Source organism: Crocodylus porosus, unplaced genomic scaffold, assembly GCF_001723895.1.
Source record: "Crocodylus porosus isolate Cpor-Errol unplaced genomic scaffold, CroPor_comp1, whole genome shotgun sequence".
Classification (NCBI taxonomy): domain Eukaryota; kingdom Metazoa; phylum Chordata; order Crocodylia; family Crocodylidae; genus Crocodylus; species Crocodylus porosus.
Window position 1 is genome coordinate 6604134 of NW_017728916.1, and position 19851 is coordinate 6623984.

The window sequence follows — 19851 nt, forward strand, 5'->3', positions numbered from 1 at the left end:
CTGGGGTCATTTGACCCCAGTACTCTTTCCTGCCATGGCAGGGGGTTGGACTTGATGATCTGCTCAGGTCCCTTCTGACCTTACAAACTATGATACAAGCATCCAGGAGAGTTGCCCGGGAAATGAACAATCAGGTGCTTGTTATAATCAGTATTAAAAGTTGCATCTGGTTTAGACAGGAGGCCTGTGGGGTTTTTCAGTGTCACAGTAACGTGCATCTATCTCCCTGAAGTCGCTGTACTGGGTGTGGTGGCCTTCCTGAGAGTAGGCCGGATCTGATAGAGTCAGCAGCCTCCTCAACAAACACGGCACACATCCGTGTTGTGCAATGGCTACAGTCTGGGAAGTTTGGCTGTTCAGTGGTGCCGAGCTGCTTTGCCTTGGAGCTGGGCCACCAGGAAGAGATTGAGTCGTCAGGGGCAGATGAGCCATGAAGTGGGATGTCTCTGACTACCAGGGCCCCGGGTGAAATATTTTTGGCCCTAAACCAAAAGCTTAGCGACCAGCGCATAACATTGGATGTGAAGGCCGTGTCTAGCCCTGTACCCAGTTGAGCTGAGCACAGGGCTGCAGAGGAAATAGCAACTTGTATTTGTTTTGGTTTTGTAGGCTAAAATAGGTACAGGCATACCTCGTTTTATTGCGCTTCGCTTTATTGAGCTTTGCAGATATTGCGTTTTTTATAAATTGAAGGTTTGTGGCAACCCTGCGTCGAGCAAGTCGATCGGTGCCATTTTTCCAACAGCATTTGCTCGCTTCGTGTGTCTGTGTCACATTTTGGTAATTCTCGCAATATTTCAAACTTTTTCATTATTATTATATTTGTTATGGTGATCTGTGATCTTTGATGTTACTGTTGTAATTGTTTTGGGGCGCCACGAACCGCGCCCATATAAGACGGCGAACTTAATCGATAAATGTTGTGTGTGTTCTGACTGCTCCACCGACCGGCCGTTTCCCCGTCTCTCTACCTCTCCTTGGGCCTCCTTATTCCCTGAGACACAACAATATTGAAATTTGGCCAATTAATAACCCTACAATGGCCTCTAAGTGTTCAAGTGACCCTCCACCAGCAAAAAGATTACGACTCGCTGAAGGCTCAGATGATGGTTAGCATTTTTTAGCAATAAAGTATTTTTTAATTAAGGTATGTACATTGTTTTTTTTAGATATAATGCTATTGCACACTTAATAGACTACACTATAGTGTAAACATAACTTTTATATGCACTGGGAAACCAAAAAATTCGTGCGACTCGCTTTATTGCGGTGGTCTGGAACTGAACCCGCAATATCTCCGCGGTATGCCTGTACTTGATAACTTGTTTCAGATCAAGAAAAAAGGCACGTTATGTTACGTAACTTGCAATTAAAAGTAATGCTTGATTAGTTCTGGCGTGCTAGAATTACAGGAAAGGAAATGTAGTCCACAGATTCATTTTTGTTAGGACAATATGTAATACGTTAACCTGTGAAACTCACAGAATGGCTGCAGAGCCGTGTATGTTCCTGAGTTCATCAGTTAAGAGACTTGGACAAAACTTGTTTTGTCTTTTTAAGGTATTGTTTTTGATGTTTTTGGAACTTAAAACTATTCTCTCTTGCCAGAGATTACAGGGAGCTTTCCACTGACTTGAGTAAAACAAACATCCTTAGTGAATGGGGCAGAGGTGTGGGAGGGATTCATTTTGGTCCTGAACCTGAGTCAGGGTTTTTGTTAGCAAGGTGCTGGGCTCTTATGTCTGTACTATGTAGTGCTGCTACTGGCTGCCCAACTGAGGGTAGATATTTAAGCTAGCATGTGAAAAACTATGGAATTTGAGACAAGGGAGGGCAAAAAGGTTTTATTTGGTCCCCTAAACTGCTCTGAGGAGGAGTTTCCAGCTGCCGTTGTAAGGGCTGTACCCACTAAACCCACTAAAGCAACCTCATTCCGTCCACATGCTGTGAGTGGTTAAGAGAGCACCTAATCAAGTCCGACTTTTTCCTTTTAAGCTGAGGGCAGGAATTTAAAGATTTAGCAGTTTTCTCTGTTTTTATAAAGTTGCATGGGGGCTTTAGGATTCTAGAATCTGTGGTGGCAGGTTGTTCTTTTATCCTCAAAGGAAGCACTGGCATTGACTTACCAGTATCAAAGTTCCTGTATACAGGTTTTGTACATTATACTTTCAGAGGGCCCAAGAATAAAAGTTGTTTAAGAGGGAACAAAAGATTTGGGGGAAGCAGACATTTTATTCGCAGATAAGATGTGCCACATTTTGCACTCTTGTGCTTATGTTTAGTTCCTTTGACAAATGTAGATTTCACTGCTGCAGTTTAGCAGAATATAGCCTTATGCCTTAGCTAAAATAAATTTTATTTAGGATAGAGTTGTTTCTCAGGAGTTACTTTGTTCAACTTCTCTTGGGCTCCTTCATTTTGTGCTTTTTTATTAGACAGGAAAATATGGAGAAAATGTAAACCGATGGGTTTTGCTTGTACAGACTTGTTCAGAGATGATGTGCTACTCGTAACATTTGTATGGTGCTCACTCAGTTTCTGCCTCATGTGCCTTATTTTTCAGAGCTTGTTCAAGAGCTGTTGAAGAGAGATGCCCCATCCAACGTTCCTGAGATCATTGACAAACTATTCTCTGAAATAGAAAATGTGGATAAGGAGGCAGAGGATGAGATTCAGAAGGCTGAGGTAGAAGGCCAGGGACTGTTGGATCCCAAAGCTGGATATTTAAAAACAGTCTATTCTTACAGCCAAGGTGGGGGCGAGCAGTACTTGCTGCAGTTTGAATGCTCATTGGCTGGTGCAGATAATGAGTCGTCATAGTACTGAGAATCAGTGAGAACACTTACATTTTTGCATGTTTTACTTATGTTTTGTATAACTATAGAGCTTACATTATAACATTTCTATTTTTCCATTAGCACATTTGAAGAAAGTAGAGGTGTTTCTAAAAAAATAATGTAAATGTTAAAATAGTAAACATTAGCAACTGGCAAGTGGGGGATTCCACCTGTCCTTCAAAATTACACATATTTTTTTTTTTAAATTCTGAGGCAAAATGTCATTATTTAAATTTCCACATTACTGACACATGAATGAAATGCTGTGACTCTTTACTTTTGAATCTAACACTGCAAAAAGACTAAAAAAAGCACAATATTAAAGTAAATGTAGAAAAGACTAATGAAAATGTTAAAATTGTAAATACAAACACTCCAAAATCGCAATATAAAAACACTGAAGTTTTCTTAGTAAAAATCTTTTCCGTGCTTCACATTGATTAGTGATTACTAGTCATAAGTTTAAATCTCCACCTAAATGATAAACTGTAGATGCATTGTAAATGAGTTAATACTTTTGGAGTCTTGGCTTTTTGATTACTTATAGTTCACACCTAATCGAAATAAAAGAGATAATTGTGTAAAAGCTTATACATTTAGGTCTTGGCTTTTCCCCTCCTCCAAAATCCCACTTAAGGATGATTTACAAATAAAGATGCAAACTTCTTCCATTTTTAAATATCCCTGTCAAAATCTTGCTGGGAACGTTAGCACACAAAGATTTTGTGAACTTCTTCATTGGAAGTTCTCAAGAAATTGGATAAGCATCGATATACATGATTCAGGAGTAGCATTCATGGGTCAACCTCTTACATGTAGAGGTTGACCCTTGCAAACTCCTCCAGCCCTATTTTGCAATGATGTACATAAGGGAGGTGAAGGCATCTTGGTTGTTTCCAGCTGCAGCTCTGCTCCTTCTTATAACATGCTATCTTTTGGATGCCTGTTACCTAAGCAAGCTGCTAGTGAAACTTTTGCTTCAGAAATATTTTATATAAATATGTTTTTCCTGTTAGGTTCATAGATTTCTATAATCCAAAGCCAGAAGGAACCGTTATTATCCCCCATGTAACCTGACCTCTTACATAACATGTGCCATACAATTTTACCCAGCTGTTGTATCGAGACTGTAACTCCTGGTTGTGCTAAACCATGTTTTTAGGAAAATGCCCACTCTCGAGTTTAAGACTCAAAATGATGGAAATCCGTCACATTTCCTGCTATGCTGTTCCAAGGGTTTTTTTCCCCCTTCTTTGGAATTTGCACCATGCTTCAAGTCTGAATTTGTCTAGGTTCAGTTTTTAGCTGTTGTCTCTTGTCTTAGCTTTGCCTGCTAGATCAGGGGTTGGAAGTGTTTTCCAGTGGACTGGAATGACTCCGCTTAAGTGTGTGAGCTTTAGGACCAGACTGCCTCTGCCACTTCTTCCTGCCAGCCAACTGTGGCACAGCACAGGGAGAGCCCCTACTGCCAAATGAGACCTGGCCCGCAGGCTACAAGCTACTGTTCCCTGTGCTAGGTTAAAAGAATCCTGTACTGTTGGAAACCTTCCATGGAGGAACTTGCATACCCCAGTGAAGTTGGCTTTTAATCTTCTTTTGTATAAACTACTGGTAAATAAATTAACATCCTTGAGCTTTGAATTATAAGGCAGGTCTTTAGACCCGAAGTCATTTTTGGAGCTTTCTTAAACCCTTTGCAATTTTTTTAACATCCTTATTAGGCTTTGAAAGATCCCAGTAAGTTAGTTGTTTGTCAGTAGCAGTGAATGTGCTATTGCACACATCTTACCCGCTTGTGAGATTTCAGCCTAGACAGATGGGTCAGGTCAAGTCGTAGATTGAGAGGGTCAGGAAAGGACTTGTCAGAAATGCATGTAAAGACAATTGAGTGAAGTGACAGATGAAAAGAAATCTTTTCAAGAAGATGCTTTAATGAAACAAAACAAGGACTTTGAATGTTTCTCATGTCTAGCATTTCACATACAGAATTTCATATTCTGTACAATTTTAAATTGTGACTGAAAGCACTGATGAAAACAAGGCATATGTAGTGATAGGGTATGCTGCCATCTATCATATGTCTGATTAGATCATTTTAGTTTCTAGTCATAACACTCTTCTGATTTATTTAGGCATAAATATTTACCTAATTTATTTTATTATAGAAAAGCCCACAAAAGCTCAGATGTGAACTAGTATCTTAACATGCTGTGAAATACTTTTGAAACTAGAATGTGTAACTCATGCTAGCTGAAAATCTGAAATTATCATAATTATACAGTATCATCCTTGTTTTTAGCACAATAGAGTTCATGTTGTCCATATCTTATGCCTGTTTTATTCAAATCACTATTGTAGATTCATTTCTGGAGCCAGTTAGTTCATGTAATAGTTTCTCAAGAGTCTCTTAGCTTTTGCCTCTGCTTTAAAATAAATAAACATACATACTTACACAGATTCTTTGAGATGTCATACAGGAAAGATGGCTGTGTTTCTAACAGTAAATTCAAGTAAGCCTTAAAAGCAGACCAAAAGTGAATTCTATTCTGAGTGAATTTTCCTTCCTCTCCTAGGTTGAAGAATGTTCAGTAAACCTGTGGAACTGGGCTGTGACCAAGCGAATGGGATCAGTTATCAATGATGAGCAAAGAGCTAAATGTATGTATGTATGTATGTCTTAGACTTCAGTTCTTTTATAGTCCAGAGTGAAATGAAAAAGCTTTCTGATGGTACTTGTCCTTAACTTTTTATGTAATAAACATGCATGTATCTTTTCTGACAAGGATAGGCAAGGCACCATGCAGCTATTTTAGGTAATCAGTTCAAGAAGGATAATTTCACTTCAAGAATGTTTCACTGGTGATACAGAGTTCATATTCCAGCTCTTATATTAGCCTTCTTCCTTGCTGCTGGTAAAAAGGAAAGAAGCTGTTATCAGCTATGACCAGAGGAAAGAAGCTGTGATCTGCACTGTCCCATGCTCTGTTAAGCAGTGGCTTTGTTTTTGGAAATAATTCATACCAGGATAAACATCTAGACTGTGGAGGTATATTGATACAAACTAGTATAGTAAAAATTGTTTAAGCAGACCCTAAGGATATTTTGCTCTTACTTGATGTGAGCTAATGGCCCTGTCCTATAATAGCACCAGTACTGGCAGGCAGGAGAAGTAGGCTTTAAACTCTCTTGGTACCCCCATCCTCTCCTGCTTTCTATGCTGGTATTTGGGACCACAGGTTGCTGGAGAAACTAGATGGCGATTTCTTAAGGCCATTGGCAATAATATTTGCAAACGTGAAGATGACGTGAGGTCTTAAGATAGCTAGCGAAGGGCTATCATATTGACTGTCTTTAAAAGAGGAGACCAGAAGGCTCTGTAGTTAGCCTTATTTCAATTAGTATAGGAAATTATAAAATATTTAATTTGTAAATGTTTGGAGAATGAAGGGGTGCTAGCAAATCAAAGCAAACATGGTTTTTTTTAAGAACAAATCCTGCCAAATCAAAATGTTTCATTTCTTTAGCAGGGGAAAGAGGTTTAGTGGATAAGCCTTTTGAGACAGTCCCACGTGCCATTTTGATAAGCTGGAGAAATGTACGCTAGACAGAATTCATGTTAAGTGGGTTTATAACTGGTTGAATAACTGCAAGCAAATGTTGAATTAATCCCATGTTAGACTGGTAGGAGGTCTCAGGTGGGCTTTCATAGGGACCTTTTTTGAGTATTGTTATTTTAACGTTTTGTTTAGCAACTTGGATTAATGAGTAGAGAGAATACAGATCAAATTTTCAGATGTCATAAAACTGGAAGGGGTTGTGGACACTTTGGAAGATAGGATTAAAATTCAAATCGATGAGTTATAGACGACAAAATGAAATGCATCAAAGGCAGATGTCAGATGCTACACCTAGGAAGAAAAAACAAACACCCACATCCAGAATGGGGATAACTGGCTTGCCAGTAGCTGTATCAGGAAAGAGCTGGGGATGGTCTTGGATCACAAATTCAACAAGAATCAGCAATATGATACTGTTGCAAAAAAAAAATAATAATGCCATTTTGGGTTGCATTAACAGAGGAATTGTGTGCCAGACACAAGAAGTGCTGTTTTACTCAGCATTGGTTAGGCTTCAGCTAGAGAACTGTGTTCAGATTTACGAAAAAATGTAGAGAAACCAAAGAAGATTCAGAGTGGAACGATGAGGATAATAAAGGGATTGGAAGCAAGCCCTATGATGAATGAGGGAACTAGGTGTATGGTTAATTTGGGGAAAAGGAGATCGAGCAAAGGACATGATAGCAGTTTTCAAATATATGAAAGCATGCCATAAAGAAGATGGAGAAAAATGGTTCAAGGCAGTAATTTTTTTAAAACTGCAGCAAAACGTTTAAATTAAACATCAAGGGAAAATAAAACCCTAACTGTACAGCAGTAGAAAGATGGAACAAACTGCCCAGGGAAGTGGTAATATCTCCTTCCTTGGGGTTTTTTAGGAAGAAGCTGGATCTGTGGTAATATCTCTTTCCTTGGGGTTTTTTAGGAAGAAGCTGGATCTGTCTAGGATATTTTAGGAATGGTGAATCCTGAATTTGCACGTTAGATAACCCTTGAGGTCCCTTCCAGCTCTGTGATTCTATCTGTTCCACTGTTTCTGCCCTAGGAGCTTTACTTTTAGACTATGAGTTGTAAACATACTACAGGGAGGGATGGTCCAAGGCAAAGGGGAGGGAAGGAGCTTTGCATAAAATTTGTGACTGGTGCAAGATATATTTTCCTCAGATCTTGTATCATAGTTAAGGGAGACCTTCAAAATATTAAAAAAAAAAATTGAGTTGTCATTTTTTTCATTACTTCTTTCTCATATAGAAAGATGTAAAAATAAACAGAGCATCTTTTCACTTCAGAAATATAAAGGATGCTAATCTTGTCTGCTTTTGTTTAGCTGGAGGGGATTTTGGAATTTTCAGGATGAGTTAATTTAAGCACTTGCATTGTCACTAAAATCCCAAGTGGTCATTAATCATTTTTTTATAAGAAAGTATTAAGAAAAATACATTTTAAGTGCAGCTTTAAACAGCCTGGCTAAAATTCACATACTGTCTTTGCTGGTGAAGTTTTCTATCTTGTATCTCTTACAATATTATAATATCATAAATTTTCCAGGTACTACAAAAGTCTCACATGATAGATAAGACCTGAAACTATTATATAAATATAAGAAAAATAAATAAAGAACTTTCAGGCTTTTTTTTACGTCATAAAGAAACAAAAAGTGTACCAATCCTATTTTTGTAGGTCTCCTTTAATCAGGGTCAGCCCTTGAATGGGGAGACCTACCCAGAGAATTAGTGGTGCAGGAATCTATGTAATTTGGTAAGTAACACATTTGTCTGGTCAGTACTGAACCAATGCTCCAGTATGGCACTAGTATATGCTGTTCTAGATTTGGCCACCTTCTAACTGAGGCAGAACAGGTCCTACATACTCATAGTTACTAAGCTCTAATCAGCAGATGTTGTGTTTTCATGTGTTTGATACATTGCAAAACATGCTGCTACTTTTAGCAATAATAATAATAACAGATACAATTGTGGTGTAATTCAGTGTCCACTGTTATGGATAGTTTCCTGTTCTAGGTATGGTCTGCACTGTCTTCTGATGGTACTTTTGGCATAACTAAGGTTGGGGCTGCTTTACAGCACAAGCCTCGTGGCCATCAGAATGTTCTGCATCCAATGCAGAATGAGGTTGAAGTGTTCTCCAGAAGACTTCAACTTCAATGAAGTCTTCTCCAGAGTTTATACCCATGTAGGGACTGGGGTCTTCTGGTCTTGCATACGTGGAGTCTAATTCTACCCTCATGGAAGTGAAGGGTGAAATGTGTGTTGACTGTAGTTGGAACAGGCTCAAGTCTCATATGGCATGAACAAATATTACTTTACATAGTTTGCGGAGGATAAATTTTTACAGGTGGTTGTTGTCAGTAGCGCACTTCCATACAGGTTTGGTCTTGGATGTTGCCTAGAGTGGAACTGGTAATCCATAGCAGATTTACACTCAGAGACCTGCGCTCGAGAATGTCAATACTAAGCTCTTGTGCTGACTTCCAGTTTACTGTAGTTATGTAGAACAGTCGACACACACAACATTGCTTAGGTAGGTAGGCTTTTGGTAGGTTACGTTTGCCAATAAATTATCACTTCTTATTGGTGAAGAAGTAACTTCTCTTAGTTTTTACCTTCATAAGGACTGAAAGGGGATAAGTGCCCCTGCCAGTTATGTGTATACATTGTTTTCTTGCAGTGCGCCATGTTGCTTGTAGGCTAGCATTGCTGTGTGAAGATAACAGTTCCTCGGAAGAAACTGTGCGAAGGCAGATCCTGGTAAGTAGCTAAATAATATGAACATGAGTAGAGCAGTGGATCACAAATGGAAATCTTGGAATGGTATTTGCAGGTGGTAGTGTCATTCAGGAAAATGAGTGAAATACATACCTTGAATTTCTGAGGAAATGCTAGGGGTGGGCTTATATCATCGTAAGGACATCTGGTTCTCCCACCACGGCGAGGAGTTTTTAGGAATGCTGTTATGAATTTTGCCTTCTTTAGTAAACCCATAATGAACAGTTCATCCTGTAGTGTGAAAAGGAGCTTCTGAGGTCTTGCACATATCAGCTAAGAGCACTACCTTTCTGGTATCAGTCCAATAAAATGTTAAAAAGTTAATTGACATTTTGTTTCAGCATCCTAATGAAATCTGTAAATCTTCTTGTGTAGCATCAAAATGAATGGAACTGTATACAAAGAGAGGCAATTGTTAAATTAATTGTAAAGGCCTCAGCATTAAGTACACGTACGGACATGATAACAGCCAGCATCAACTGGTTTGGAAGTTGATGAATTTTCAGAAGACATATTTTATTTTTATTTTTTAGATGACCATGAAGACAGGAAAAGGGTGGGTGGATATTGGAAAAGCTGTCCTTGGTGACGGTTTTCTTGAGATTGCTATAAAAGTAAGTTTCTGCCTATTTTCAGTCTCTTGCAAATGTGCCTGTTTGTACGTTTCACAGGTGAGTAACAGCTCCCTGGATGATTGCTTTGTTTTCCAGAGTATAGAAAACCTGTACACCAGATTAATGAAGAGGAGTAATGGGGAAGCGGATATACATGTGCACAAAGCTGATGTGGAGAAGGACCTGTTCAAAGTGCTGTCTTACCAGGCTGAATCAGTACGTGTCCTGACCGGTTTTTTGTGTGTGTCACCAGCCTTGGAGTGATTGGATGGTGAAAGGAGAGCTCTGACCCACTTGTTAGCAGTGTGAACTCTAGTCATCAAATGAAAAAAAAAGTTTTCTTAGCTTTGCTTTGCTGTAAAGTCCCAGATTTGATCTGTGCCCTTAATGTTGCAATTATGTAAATATTCTTAATGTTCCCTTTAGATGGGTATCTCTGCTAATTTATCATAATCTTCTCTGCAGTATTGTTTAGATATTCTCTTAAAAACTTGTTTCTCTTTGATTTGGCTAGCAGGGGGTCTTTATAAAGCAGCCAGCTATCTTTTTGAGTCTTAAATTAAGTATACTCAACGAAGCTCTGTGTTGCATTATCTGAAGAAGCAAGATATGTGAGGTTACTTTGGAACCTGGGTCCCCTAGAATCCATGGTCGAACAGCATATTTTTATGAATATTGGTTAGTTCACAGCTATTCATCTTTGTGCCTGTATTCTGCAGCTCAAGTACCACTATCTAAGGAGTAGCTGAATAATACTGAAGTACCATTATTTAAGAGGTGACTGATAAAAAGCTGTACACAGGAAGGCATTTGCAGTGCATAATAATTTGATTGAACCTACAAACTCATGAACATTACAACAAATTCTAGTACTCTTACAAACCACTAGACCAATGGGGGCAAACCATTTTGGCAGGCATGCCACAGATTAACCCTGCATCCTCTTAAGTGCCACTCCAGTCTTCTTCCCCTGCCTGATTTTCTGCTCTAGTTTCTTCTCCCAGTTCTGTGCTCCTTGCCTGATCCGGTCCTCTACTTTCCTCTCTCTTTCCCTGTACTCCCTGCTTGATTTGCTGCTTTGCTTTCTGCCTTTTCTGCCACAGCATTGCCCGTCCCCTCCCTGATGTCATTTGGTCAGTGCCCATGTCATTTGTGGCACCTGTGCCACAGTTTGCCCACTCATGCATTCATTAGATGGTGATCTTGAAATAAATGTTTTGCATTTAGGCACATGCACACATGGTGTTGTAGTGTAAGGCTTGTAACAGCAGGGGAATCAATGTTGCTAACTCTCATCATTTTATCAGTTATGGCATATATGTGGGCCTGTCCTTGATGAGTGCCTGTAAGGTGCAGCTGGTACAGAATATAGCAGCCTACCTTCTGATGGTGGGGTGGGTCACTGGGAGCCCATAACTCCAGTGCTTCAGAGTCTGCATTGACTCCCAGCAGCTTTCTGGATGTAATTCAATGTGCTGGTTTTGATTGACAAGGCCTTAAGTGGCTTGTGTACCTAAGGGACTACCTTCTCCCTTATGGCATATCGTAATCCCAACAGTCAGGTAAGGACATCCTTCTGCAAGTACCATGAATGTGCCAAGTTCACAAACAAGTGGGAGGTTGTTTTTGATAGTTGCCTGTCAGCTCTGGAACCCCATCTTTTTGCAGCTTACCAGAGCCTGAGCCTGGACATCTTCAGGAAGTGCTGTAAGACTGTACTGTCTGAGCAGGTGTTTAGCAAGCAAGGCTAAACTGGATTATTGTTTAGGGTTTTTGTTTTATAAATTATCTTAATAACCTGTTACTTTTACAAGTTATTTTGTTTTTCCTGCTTTGTTTTCTTCATCTGGTTTATAAATTTGCTGTCTTCTGTAAGATGCCCTGAGACCTTGTGAGGAAGATGGCATATAATCTGATAGTCTCATGATATTTTTATGGTGTTCTCAAAGAGGTGAGAATCAGCTTTAATTAAAAAAAATCTTTTAAAGAGAAAAACATTAAAATTAGTCATGAATGTACTCTAAAGAGTGAAAAGCAAATGAGACATCCCAAATATACATAGAAAAATCTTGTGATTTATAAAGCAATCTAATAATGATTTTGCGCAGATTTGTCTGGATATTTTTGCATCAAAAATGCAGTTTTAGCATTTGAAGGAAATTATCATGTTAGTCCTTGCTGTTCACACTAATCTTGGGGTAGGAGAGTGTCTCTTCATGTTTTTATAAAATGACCTTGTGCTACTATATAAGAAAACTTGCTAGCAGGATGTTAAGTAAAGTTTTCTCATGATACACTTTCTTAGAGAAGCAGGATATGTACTAAATGATTTTTGAAGACAAATTGTTTAACAGTTTATTGGCACATCTGTTGCTTTCTTAGGCTATTGCTCAAGGGGATTTTCAAAAGTCAGTGATGTGTGTGCAGCGCTGCAAGGACATGTTAATGAGGCTGCCAAAAGAGGTCAGTAAAATCACTTTTCCTGTGCCTTTCCAAAAGTTTGAAAATGTCTCATTTCTTGTTTAATGTATTACCAAGCAACTGATGCTGTGTGAACTTCTGAAAACCACTGTGAGACTGTTCCATGTGCATCTATTCTGTGCCTCTTCCTTGTTTGTTATGCATTGTTAAAGATATGTACATGAAAATACCAGCTTTATTTTCTCTAAATATAGTTTCATAGTTTCTAGGGTTGGAAGGGACCTGAACAGATCATCAAGTCCGACCCCTGCCCTGGGTAGGAACGCATGCTGGGATCATAATACCCCAGCCAGATATCTATCCAACCTCCTCCTGAAGACCCCCAAGGTAGGGGAGAGCACCACCTCCCTTGGGAGCCCATTCCAGAGCCTGGCAGCCCTAACCATAAAGTAATGCCTCCTGATATCAAGCCTGAACCTACTCTCAATCAATTTGTAGCCATTTTTTCTTGTTATCCCCAGTGGTGCCCAGGGGAACAGAACCTCACCTACTTTCCGCTGGTCCCCCCTGGTGAGTTTATAGATGGCCATCAGATCCCCTCTCAATCTTCTCTTGTGGAGGCTGAATAGGTGAATCTATTCAGCCACCACAGATAGACAGCATCCACCTCGATGCCTGCAGCCAAGGACTTGTTGACCTGGTCGTAAAAGGAAACAAGGTTAGTCAGGCAGGATCTGCCTGCAGTGAACCCGTATTGGTTGCTCTTGAGAATTATGTCCCATGGTGGGCCCCTGCAGATGTGCTCTTTGATAATTTTCTCAAAGGTCTTCCCAAGGACTGAGGTGAAACGAACTGGCCTGTAGTTACCCAGGTCCTCCTTTTTCCCCTTCCTGCAAATGGAGACCACATTGGCCCTTTTCCAGTCCTCTGGTACCTGGCCAGAGCACCACGATCACTCATACAGCCATGCCAGGGGTCCTGCTATGAACTCTGCCAATTCCCTCAGTGCCCTCGGATGAAGAGCATCCAGACCTGCTGATTTAAACATGTCCAGCCCCTCCAGAAGTTCCCTAACTAGATCATCCCTGACCCTAGGCATGGCGTTGTGTCCCCTGCGCCTGTCCGTAATCCTAGTGGGGGAGTTGTCCCGGTCTGTGCTCAGAATGCTCAGAAATATGGAGGCAAAGAACTTGTTGAAGAGATCAGCTTTTTCCTTTACTGCAATCGCTGGATTGCCAAACCTGTCCTGTAGGGGCCCCACATTACTTGGTGCCTTCTTCTTACTCCCTGTGTAGTTGAAAAAGGACTTTTTGTTATCCTTAATTCTGGTCGCCAGCCCTAGCTTTGTCTCTGCCTTGGCCTTCCTAACCGCCTCCCTGCAATCACGAGCAACAGAGGTATAATCTTCCTTGGTGATAGCCCCTTGCTTCCACTGATTGTATGCCACTGTTTTTGCCCTCAGGGCCTCCTGGATGCCGTTACTGAGCCAAGGGACCTTTTTAGCACTCTTGCACCCTTTGGTTTGCATTGGGACTGGCTCCCTCTGAGCCCCTGCTGCTTATTTTATAAATAAAATAGAAAATATGCAAATAATCCTGACCATTTTCATGTTACACAATTCCACTGGTCATAAAACAGGAGAATAAGGGCTCTTGCTGCTTATCTCTCACCTGATATTACAGTTACTTCTTCAGCAACAAATTGTGATGTCCAACACAGTTATAAATTAGGTGAGGAATAAGAAGCAGGACCAGGCAAACTTCTAGTCTGCTATAATCCTATTTTTTTGCAAATTACCTTGTTAATAAGGAATGAAGACAAATTAGATAGCAGAGGCAGAAATGCTTCTAAATATAATGTACATGTAAGCTAAGGTATGACCTTACAGCATGTCAGCTACCGTAGTAGCTGCCAGAGTTGCATGCTTCTTCCCCATTGTAATTGTAAGGTAGCTGGCCCATCAGCGGACATAGATTTCATAGACATTAGGGCTGGAAAGGACCTTGGAAGATCGAGTCCAGCCCCTTGCCTGAAGGGCAGGAAGTGAGCTGGGGTCATAGGATCCCAGCAAGATAAGCATCCAATTTTCTCTTGAAGGGGTTCAGTGCAGGTGCTTGAACCACTTCCGATGGCAGGCTATTCAAGACCTGGGGTGAACTAGCTCACATTTGGCTAGTGTAAGATAATACACATGCCAGCAGCTCCTGTATCTTAGGTCATGCCCTATACATTTGCATTCTAGTTTACTTCAGGTTAGTTTGTTTGCATGCCCCAACTTTCAGTCCTGATCTGCACCCTCCACTTTCATATGTATCGAGTTGTTTTTTCTGCGGTGTTCTTATGGCACAGACAAATATCTAATTGGAGCTTGTTTATATGCAGCAATGTTCTTCTTTATTTTATAGTTTCTTTGCAGAGGTAGAACCCTAGTTGGTTGACATCAGATTGTTTCATACCGTGATTGTTCTTTTTACTTTTGTGTATTTTAGCAGTACCCTTTCCTAATTCCATATTTGAAATACATTTGTGATGTTTTGTTCCTTTTTATTAAGTAGGTGATAAAGTCTGAAGCGATGGGAGAAAGCTGAAATAAAACATTGGGAAGTGAAATGCAGTATTGTACATATTGTAATTGGCTAGGATTTAATTGGTTTCTGCAATCTTCACCCCAACCCAGTCAGAGTATCTGAGTGCTGGTAACTCACTTGAGGAGGTTCTACTTTCATTCTTATAGCAAAGGCAAAGCTGCAGTCCTTGGCTGAATTGTTACCATGACTCACTAGGGTCTTTGTGTTGCTACTATTCATTTCATTTGAAATGAGTTGCATGCTTTCCAACTAAACTCCTCCATTAAATAATGTTAAACCTGGTGTCTGAGGAATTCACAATTCACAAACCACAGGCATTGAAGCAGAGAGGAAAAGAGTTTCTCTTCATAAAAGATGTGATTTGCATTTATTTTAAGTAGGAAATAATAGTAATTGGACGGATGAGAGAGAAAGAAGGAGCAAGCTGTTATTTTGACCTACAGGATGAAATCTCAGGAGTGCATCAATCACTTGTAGTTTAGAGGATTGTTGCTGGTGGGAAGAGCTAGTGATATGGCTGATATAGCCAGCCAACTATTCAGCCATTCATCTGAGAAGCAGCTTTTAATTAATGCTTGCAACTTCTCTGTTCCAAGCATGTTAGTGGAGAAGATGTATGCCTCCAGAGCAGTGATTTTTCAACCAGGTGTCGTGACACCCTGGGGTACCTTGAAATCCTTTCAGGGGTGCTGCAGGGCACCATGTGGTGTTAGTACTGTTAGGTGTGTAAACACTGTTCACAAGATAAAGAGAGGTAAGTAGCCACGTTAGTCTGAGGTAAGATGGAAGGCAGGTAGATTTGTACCTTGTAGAGTAAGTGCTAGTATTTCTCATATATAACACTTGTATAATATATAATTGCATGCTAATATACCGAATGCAATACATCTATAATTTAGTTTGTAAGATGTAGGTGTACCGTGTCTTCTGTCTCTCAAGATAAACCGAGAGGTTCCACATAGGAATCTGTAGTATTGAAAACATTCTCACCTATGATCTTTCTGAGTTATTTGCAACAGAATATTTTTTCAATTATTTTTCTGTAGTGAAAACAAAAACGAAAACTAAAAGCTGGCATTTTCTATGGGGTGCATTGAGTAGGAAATGCTTGAGAACCACTGCTTTAGGGTTACATGAGGGATCCTACCTTGCTGGACACTGTACCTGCGGGGTTCTCAACAAGTTAAATTATCTTTTGAGGCTGAAAATCACAGTTTTCCTGAATGTTGTGAAGCATTTTGGAGTCTGCTTCCATAAGTGACCATTCTCTACTTGTACATTGGTAGGTGACCTGTACTTTTCATGCCTGGGTGCAGGGAGATCAGAAAGAGATTTGTGTGTAGCAGGATAGGATTTTACATGGTGGTGCTGTTGGCTTCACTGGAGAGATTCCTTTGGGTTCCTACATAGCACTTACAAGAGGCAGTGTTTAAAGCTGGGAGAAGAAGTTATTCCAAAAATGAAGTTTTGCAAATGCTAACAGTTTATTTGCACTTGATTTTTTTGTTCTTACTCTGATTAGCTGATAACATGTGCAGATAATACTGAGGAGAGATTTTGGTGGACAGGCACCTTCCTCACAAAGAAGCTGGTGAAGCAGCAGTGGTCTGAGTAATCACATAAGACTGTATCTCCCTAAATCATGCAGAACAATGGTTCCTGCTTTAATCCAAAAGAAAATCACCCCCTTTCTTCCTCCTTTATACTCTGCCTCCCCCGTCCTTCCTAGTTCTGAAAAAAACCAAAAAACTATTGTGGATATTGTGGAGGAGTTGTTGCCTTCTTCATTCAGTCTTTTAAAAACACCTCTTTTGGCTTCGGGACATTCTTGTGCCATGCTTTTGGACAGGTTTTGTTATTTTTTTAAAATTCACTTCTAGTTCTCCATTTTTTCCTTTTGTATCCTAATTTTCTCTCTTATTTCTTTCCAGTTCTTTTTCAATGATGCATGTGAGCTACAGTATGCTTGACCAGTTCTGCTGTTCTGTATGACCTTGGGAGACTTATTTATGTTGCTTTTATTTTTTCATAGATCAAGACTCCAATTTTAGTCGTGTTCCTTCACCTACCTACAAAATCTGCTCCAACAGTAGTGGATATAGCTTTGATATAAAAGGTGTTTTAAGTGTGTCTGGAACTGAGCTGCCATAGATCTCAATAAGCTCCTTCAAGAACAGAAAAAACATAGTTTTTATTTGCAGACTTGTTACCTGTCCATCCTTTGCTATAACTTTGGAGTGGAAACATATGAGCAGAAGAGATACGAACAGAGCTCCTTCTGGCTCAGGTAATGTGAAAAGAAAAACTATGTGAAAGGCCTATTTCTGACAAGAAAAAAAAATGTGGCTGAAGAGTAGAAAAAGGGAAACCCAAAATATTTTTAGTTTTGGGATTTAATAAAAAATGGAAAACAATGAAAAACTTTTTAAAAATAAAAATTCTCATTAAAAAAAAAAAAATTCACAAAAATTGAGAATTTTCAACCAGCTCTGGTATGAAATTAATTAGTTTAACACTCTAGGTGCCAGTCAAAGCAGAGCTTTATGCTGGTAACTCTCCATTTACAGGCACATTCTTAAATTTATATTCTGTTGCCTTACTTGCAGGCCACTGCTTCACATGGATTTTCATGTTTCTAAAAGGGGCCTCGTTGCATGTAGAAGTTATATTAATTGTTCTTCTTAGTTGCAAGCAGACTGCTTAGAGATGCAAAGAGAACCTGATGCAGGAGGACTGTTTCCAGCTATTGTGCCTTTCATAATGCAATGGTATATTGCTACATTTGAAGGGAAATGAAAGTGTTGAAAAAATGCTGAAAATTTCTGTTTTGCCAGTATTACATCTATTTGCTGTAAATAGTCTTTGATTTTTTTTTTTTTTGAAAGGAGATGCCTAACCATAAGCCCTAATTATGTTATTGGTGAAAGTTACCTTGTTTCATGTGTTAGTTCTCCTTGCTCTAGAGCTCTGTCACATTCACTGGCACAGAGCAGCTCCATAGCAGGCTTGGATACCTTTTCTGCCCACCTGCTGTCACAAGTGACTTTGAGTTATCACATTGTTGACAAACTAGAGAAGATCCAGAAAATAGCAACAAAAATTATTAAGGAACTGGATTTATTGGGATGAAAGATTAAGTGAGTTACATCTGTCTATTGTGGCTAAATGAAAACATGCTAACTACCTACAAATACTTATGGTATGTAAACTCTGTGGTGAGAAAGGAGGTTTCAGAAGTGGGTAAGTTAAGGTGCAGGGAAGTAATGTATGAAGATTAAAGAAGAAAAGGAAAATTCAGGCTAATAGGAAAAATCTTCCTCAGAAAATTAGAAACCCTGTTTTTTTAAAATGACCCCTATAAGAAGAACTCGAGTTGATGGTGTTCCTTCTAGTCCCAAACATTAAAGCTGTATATGTGGAATCAGGGAAGGTATGTAGCAGTGTACAGTCTTAATTAAGGCTGATGGTTTGAGCACTGCTTGTTCTCTTTCTTGCAATAGAAGGGGCACTATAGTGCAGAAAAATGCCCCTGAGAAAATCTGAGTATGAAATCAGTCTTCCACAAAATACTAACATTTTCTGGATAGAACGATTTGGCACCCTCTAGTGGGGATAAAGTTATCTCATAATGAGAATACTATCAGATCTGGAAACAGATTCCCAGCAGGACTGTTTTTGTTTTTAAATCCCTAGTTCTCTCTTTGTACCATTCATGTACCACTTGAATGGAGCTTTACTTCTCTGGTGTTAATCTCCAAGCCCTTCTGTGCTGTGTTTAGGATTTTTGGAAAATACTGGGAATCAAGTATTCTAGGTTCTGTTTCTGGCTCTGCTGCTGACTTAACTGTAATCTTGGCCAATATTACTTGATCCTCTGTGTCTTAGTTTTTTCATCTGTCATGTCAGAATGGCTGTCTTTACCTACCTTAAAAGTGGGGAGCGGTTCAGGCAATATTTGGAACTTAACTAAAATTGGAGTATAAAGGTCCACAAAGACTGATTTAAGTCACAGGGCTTTACCGCAAAATGCCTAGTCTGTAGTAGATGCCCTTGTGCACATTCTTACTGTATGGTATGTAAAAGCAAAAACCATGATAGCTTCCTCCTCTTTCATTAAGTCAGTAGGCTACCATGAGTTAGTTTCCAAGTGCTGCCAGGCAAGATCATGCAAGTGGGCAGTTACTGGAGTACAGCTGACCTGCAGTAAAGGCCCACTCTTTCTTAGTCATGGTAATTTTTTTGTATGTCTGTAATATATTAGGGGTGTCAGAGATATGGAACCATATCATCTAGCCCCATTGCTGCCTGATTTTTTCTGATTCTAGTTTTCCTTTATCAATGGTAGCCAGAGCTATGAAATTGGGAAGATGGATAAGAGATACTCCACTGGGCAAAAAATGCAGGTGAGACATATATATAGTTAGAAGCTTCTGAACTACTAACGTATCAGTAGGAAGATGTAAATACTGTCATCATTTTAACCTTACTGTGTAGCACACATTGTCTCCACAAAGCCTGTCTGGAGCATGCACAACTGCACCAGAGGATCTCAGTCATGATTTTCAAAAGTTCCTGATAGCTAGTCTGCAGTATTGAAGCATCTTTCAATTGATACTTCATCAGATCCCAGGTGCAGTCAGAGAGAGCAGAAATTGAAATTACAGCCTTAATCGTATTTGCATTCAGGTTTTTATACAGATAAAATGTTAGTACATTGACACTCTATACCAGCTAGCATCTTTGGAGAAGAATTACAGCAGAACCCAGAGCACTTGTATGACTGCTATTAGAGTACTGTGTCCAGCTGTGGTATCCACACTTCAGGAAGAATCTGGAAATAATGGGGACATCAAAGGAGAGCCATAAAAATGGACCCTGTCCTAGAAAGCAAGCCTTTATAGGATAAAGCTTAAAGTTCAACTTATTTTTGTTATTGGAGAGACATTTGGGAGGTTACTTGATGACCTGTATTGTGTATTGGAACTGCG

General features: G+C 39.6%; 1 protein-coding gene across 1 annotated transcript in view; it reads left to right on the forward strand.

Annotated features, from left to right (window-relative positions):
- Window positions 1-19851, forward strand: part of TEX11 (testis expressed 11) — a 68166-nt gene that overhangs the window by 724 nt on the left and 47591 nt on the right. The window contains exons 2-9 of the mRNA XM_019536160.1: window positions 2564-2685; window positions 5411-5495; window positions 9143-9222; window positions 9774-9854; window positions 9951-10070; window positions 12237-12317; window positions 17065-17150; window positions 19209-19266. Of these exons, the coding sequence (XP_019391705.1) occupies window positions 2564-2685; window positions 5411-5495; window positions 9143-9222; window positions 9774-9854; window positions 9951-10070; window positions 12237-12317; window positions 17065-17150; window positions 19209-19266 (713 nt within the window). The remainder of the gene's footprint in view (window positions 1-2563; window positions 2686-5410; window positions 5496-9142; window positions 9223-9773; window positions 9855-9950; window positions 10071-12236; window positions 12318-17064; window positions 17151-19208; window positions 19267-19851) is intronic.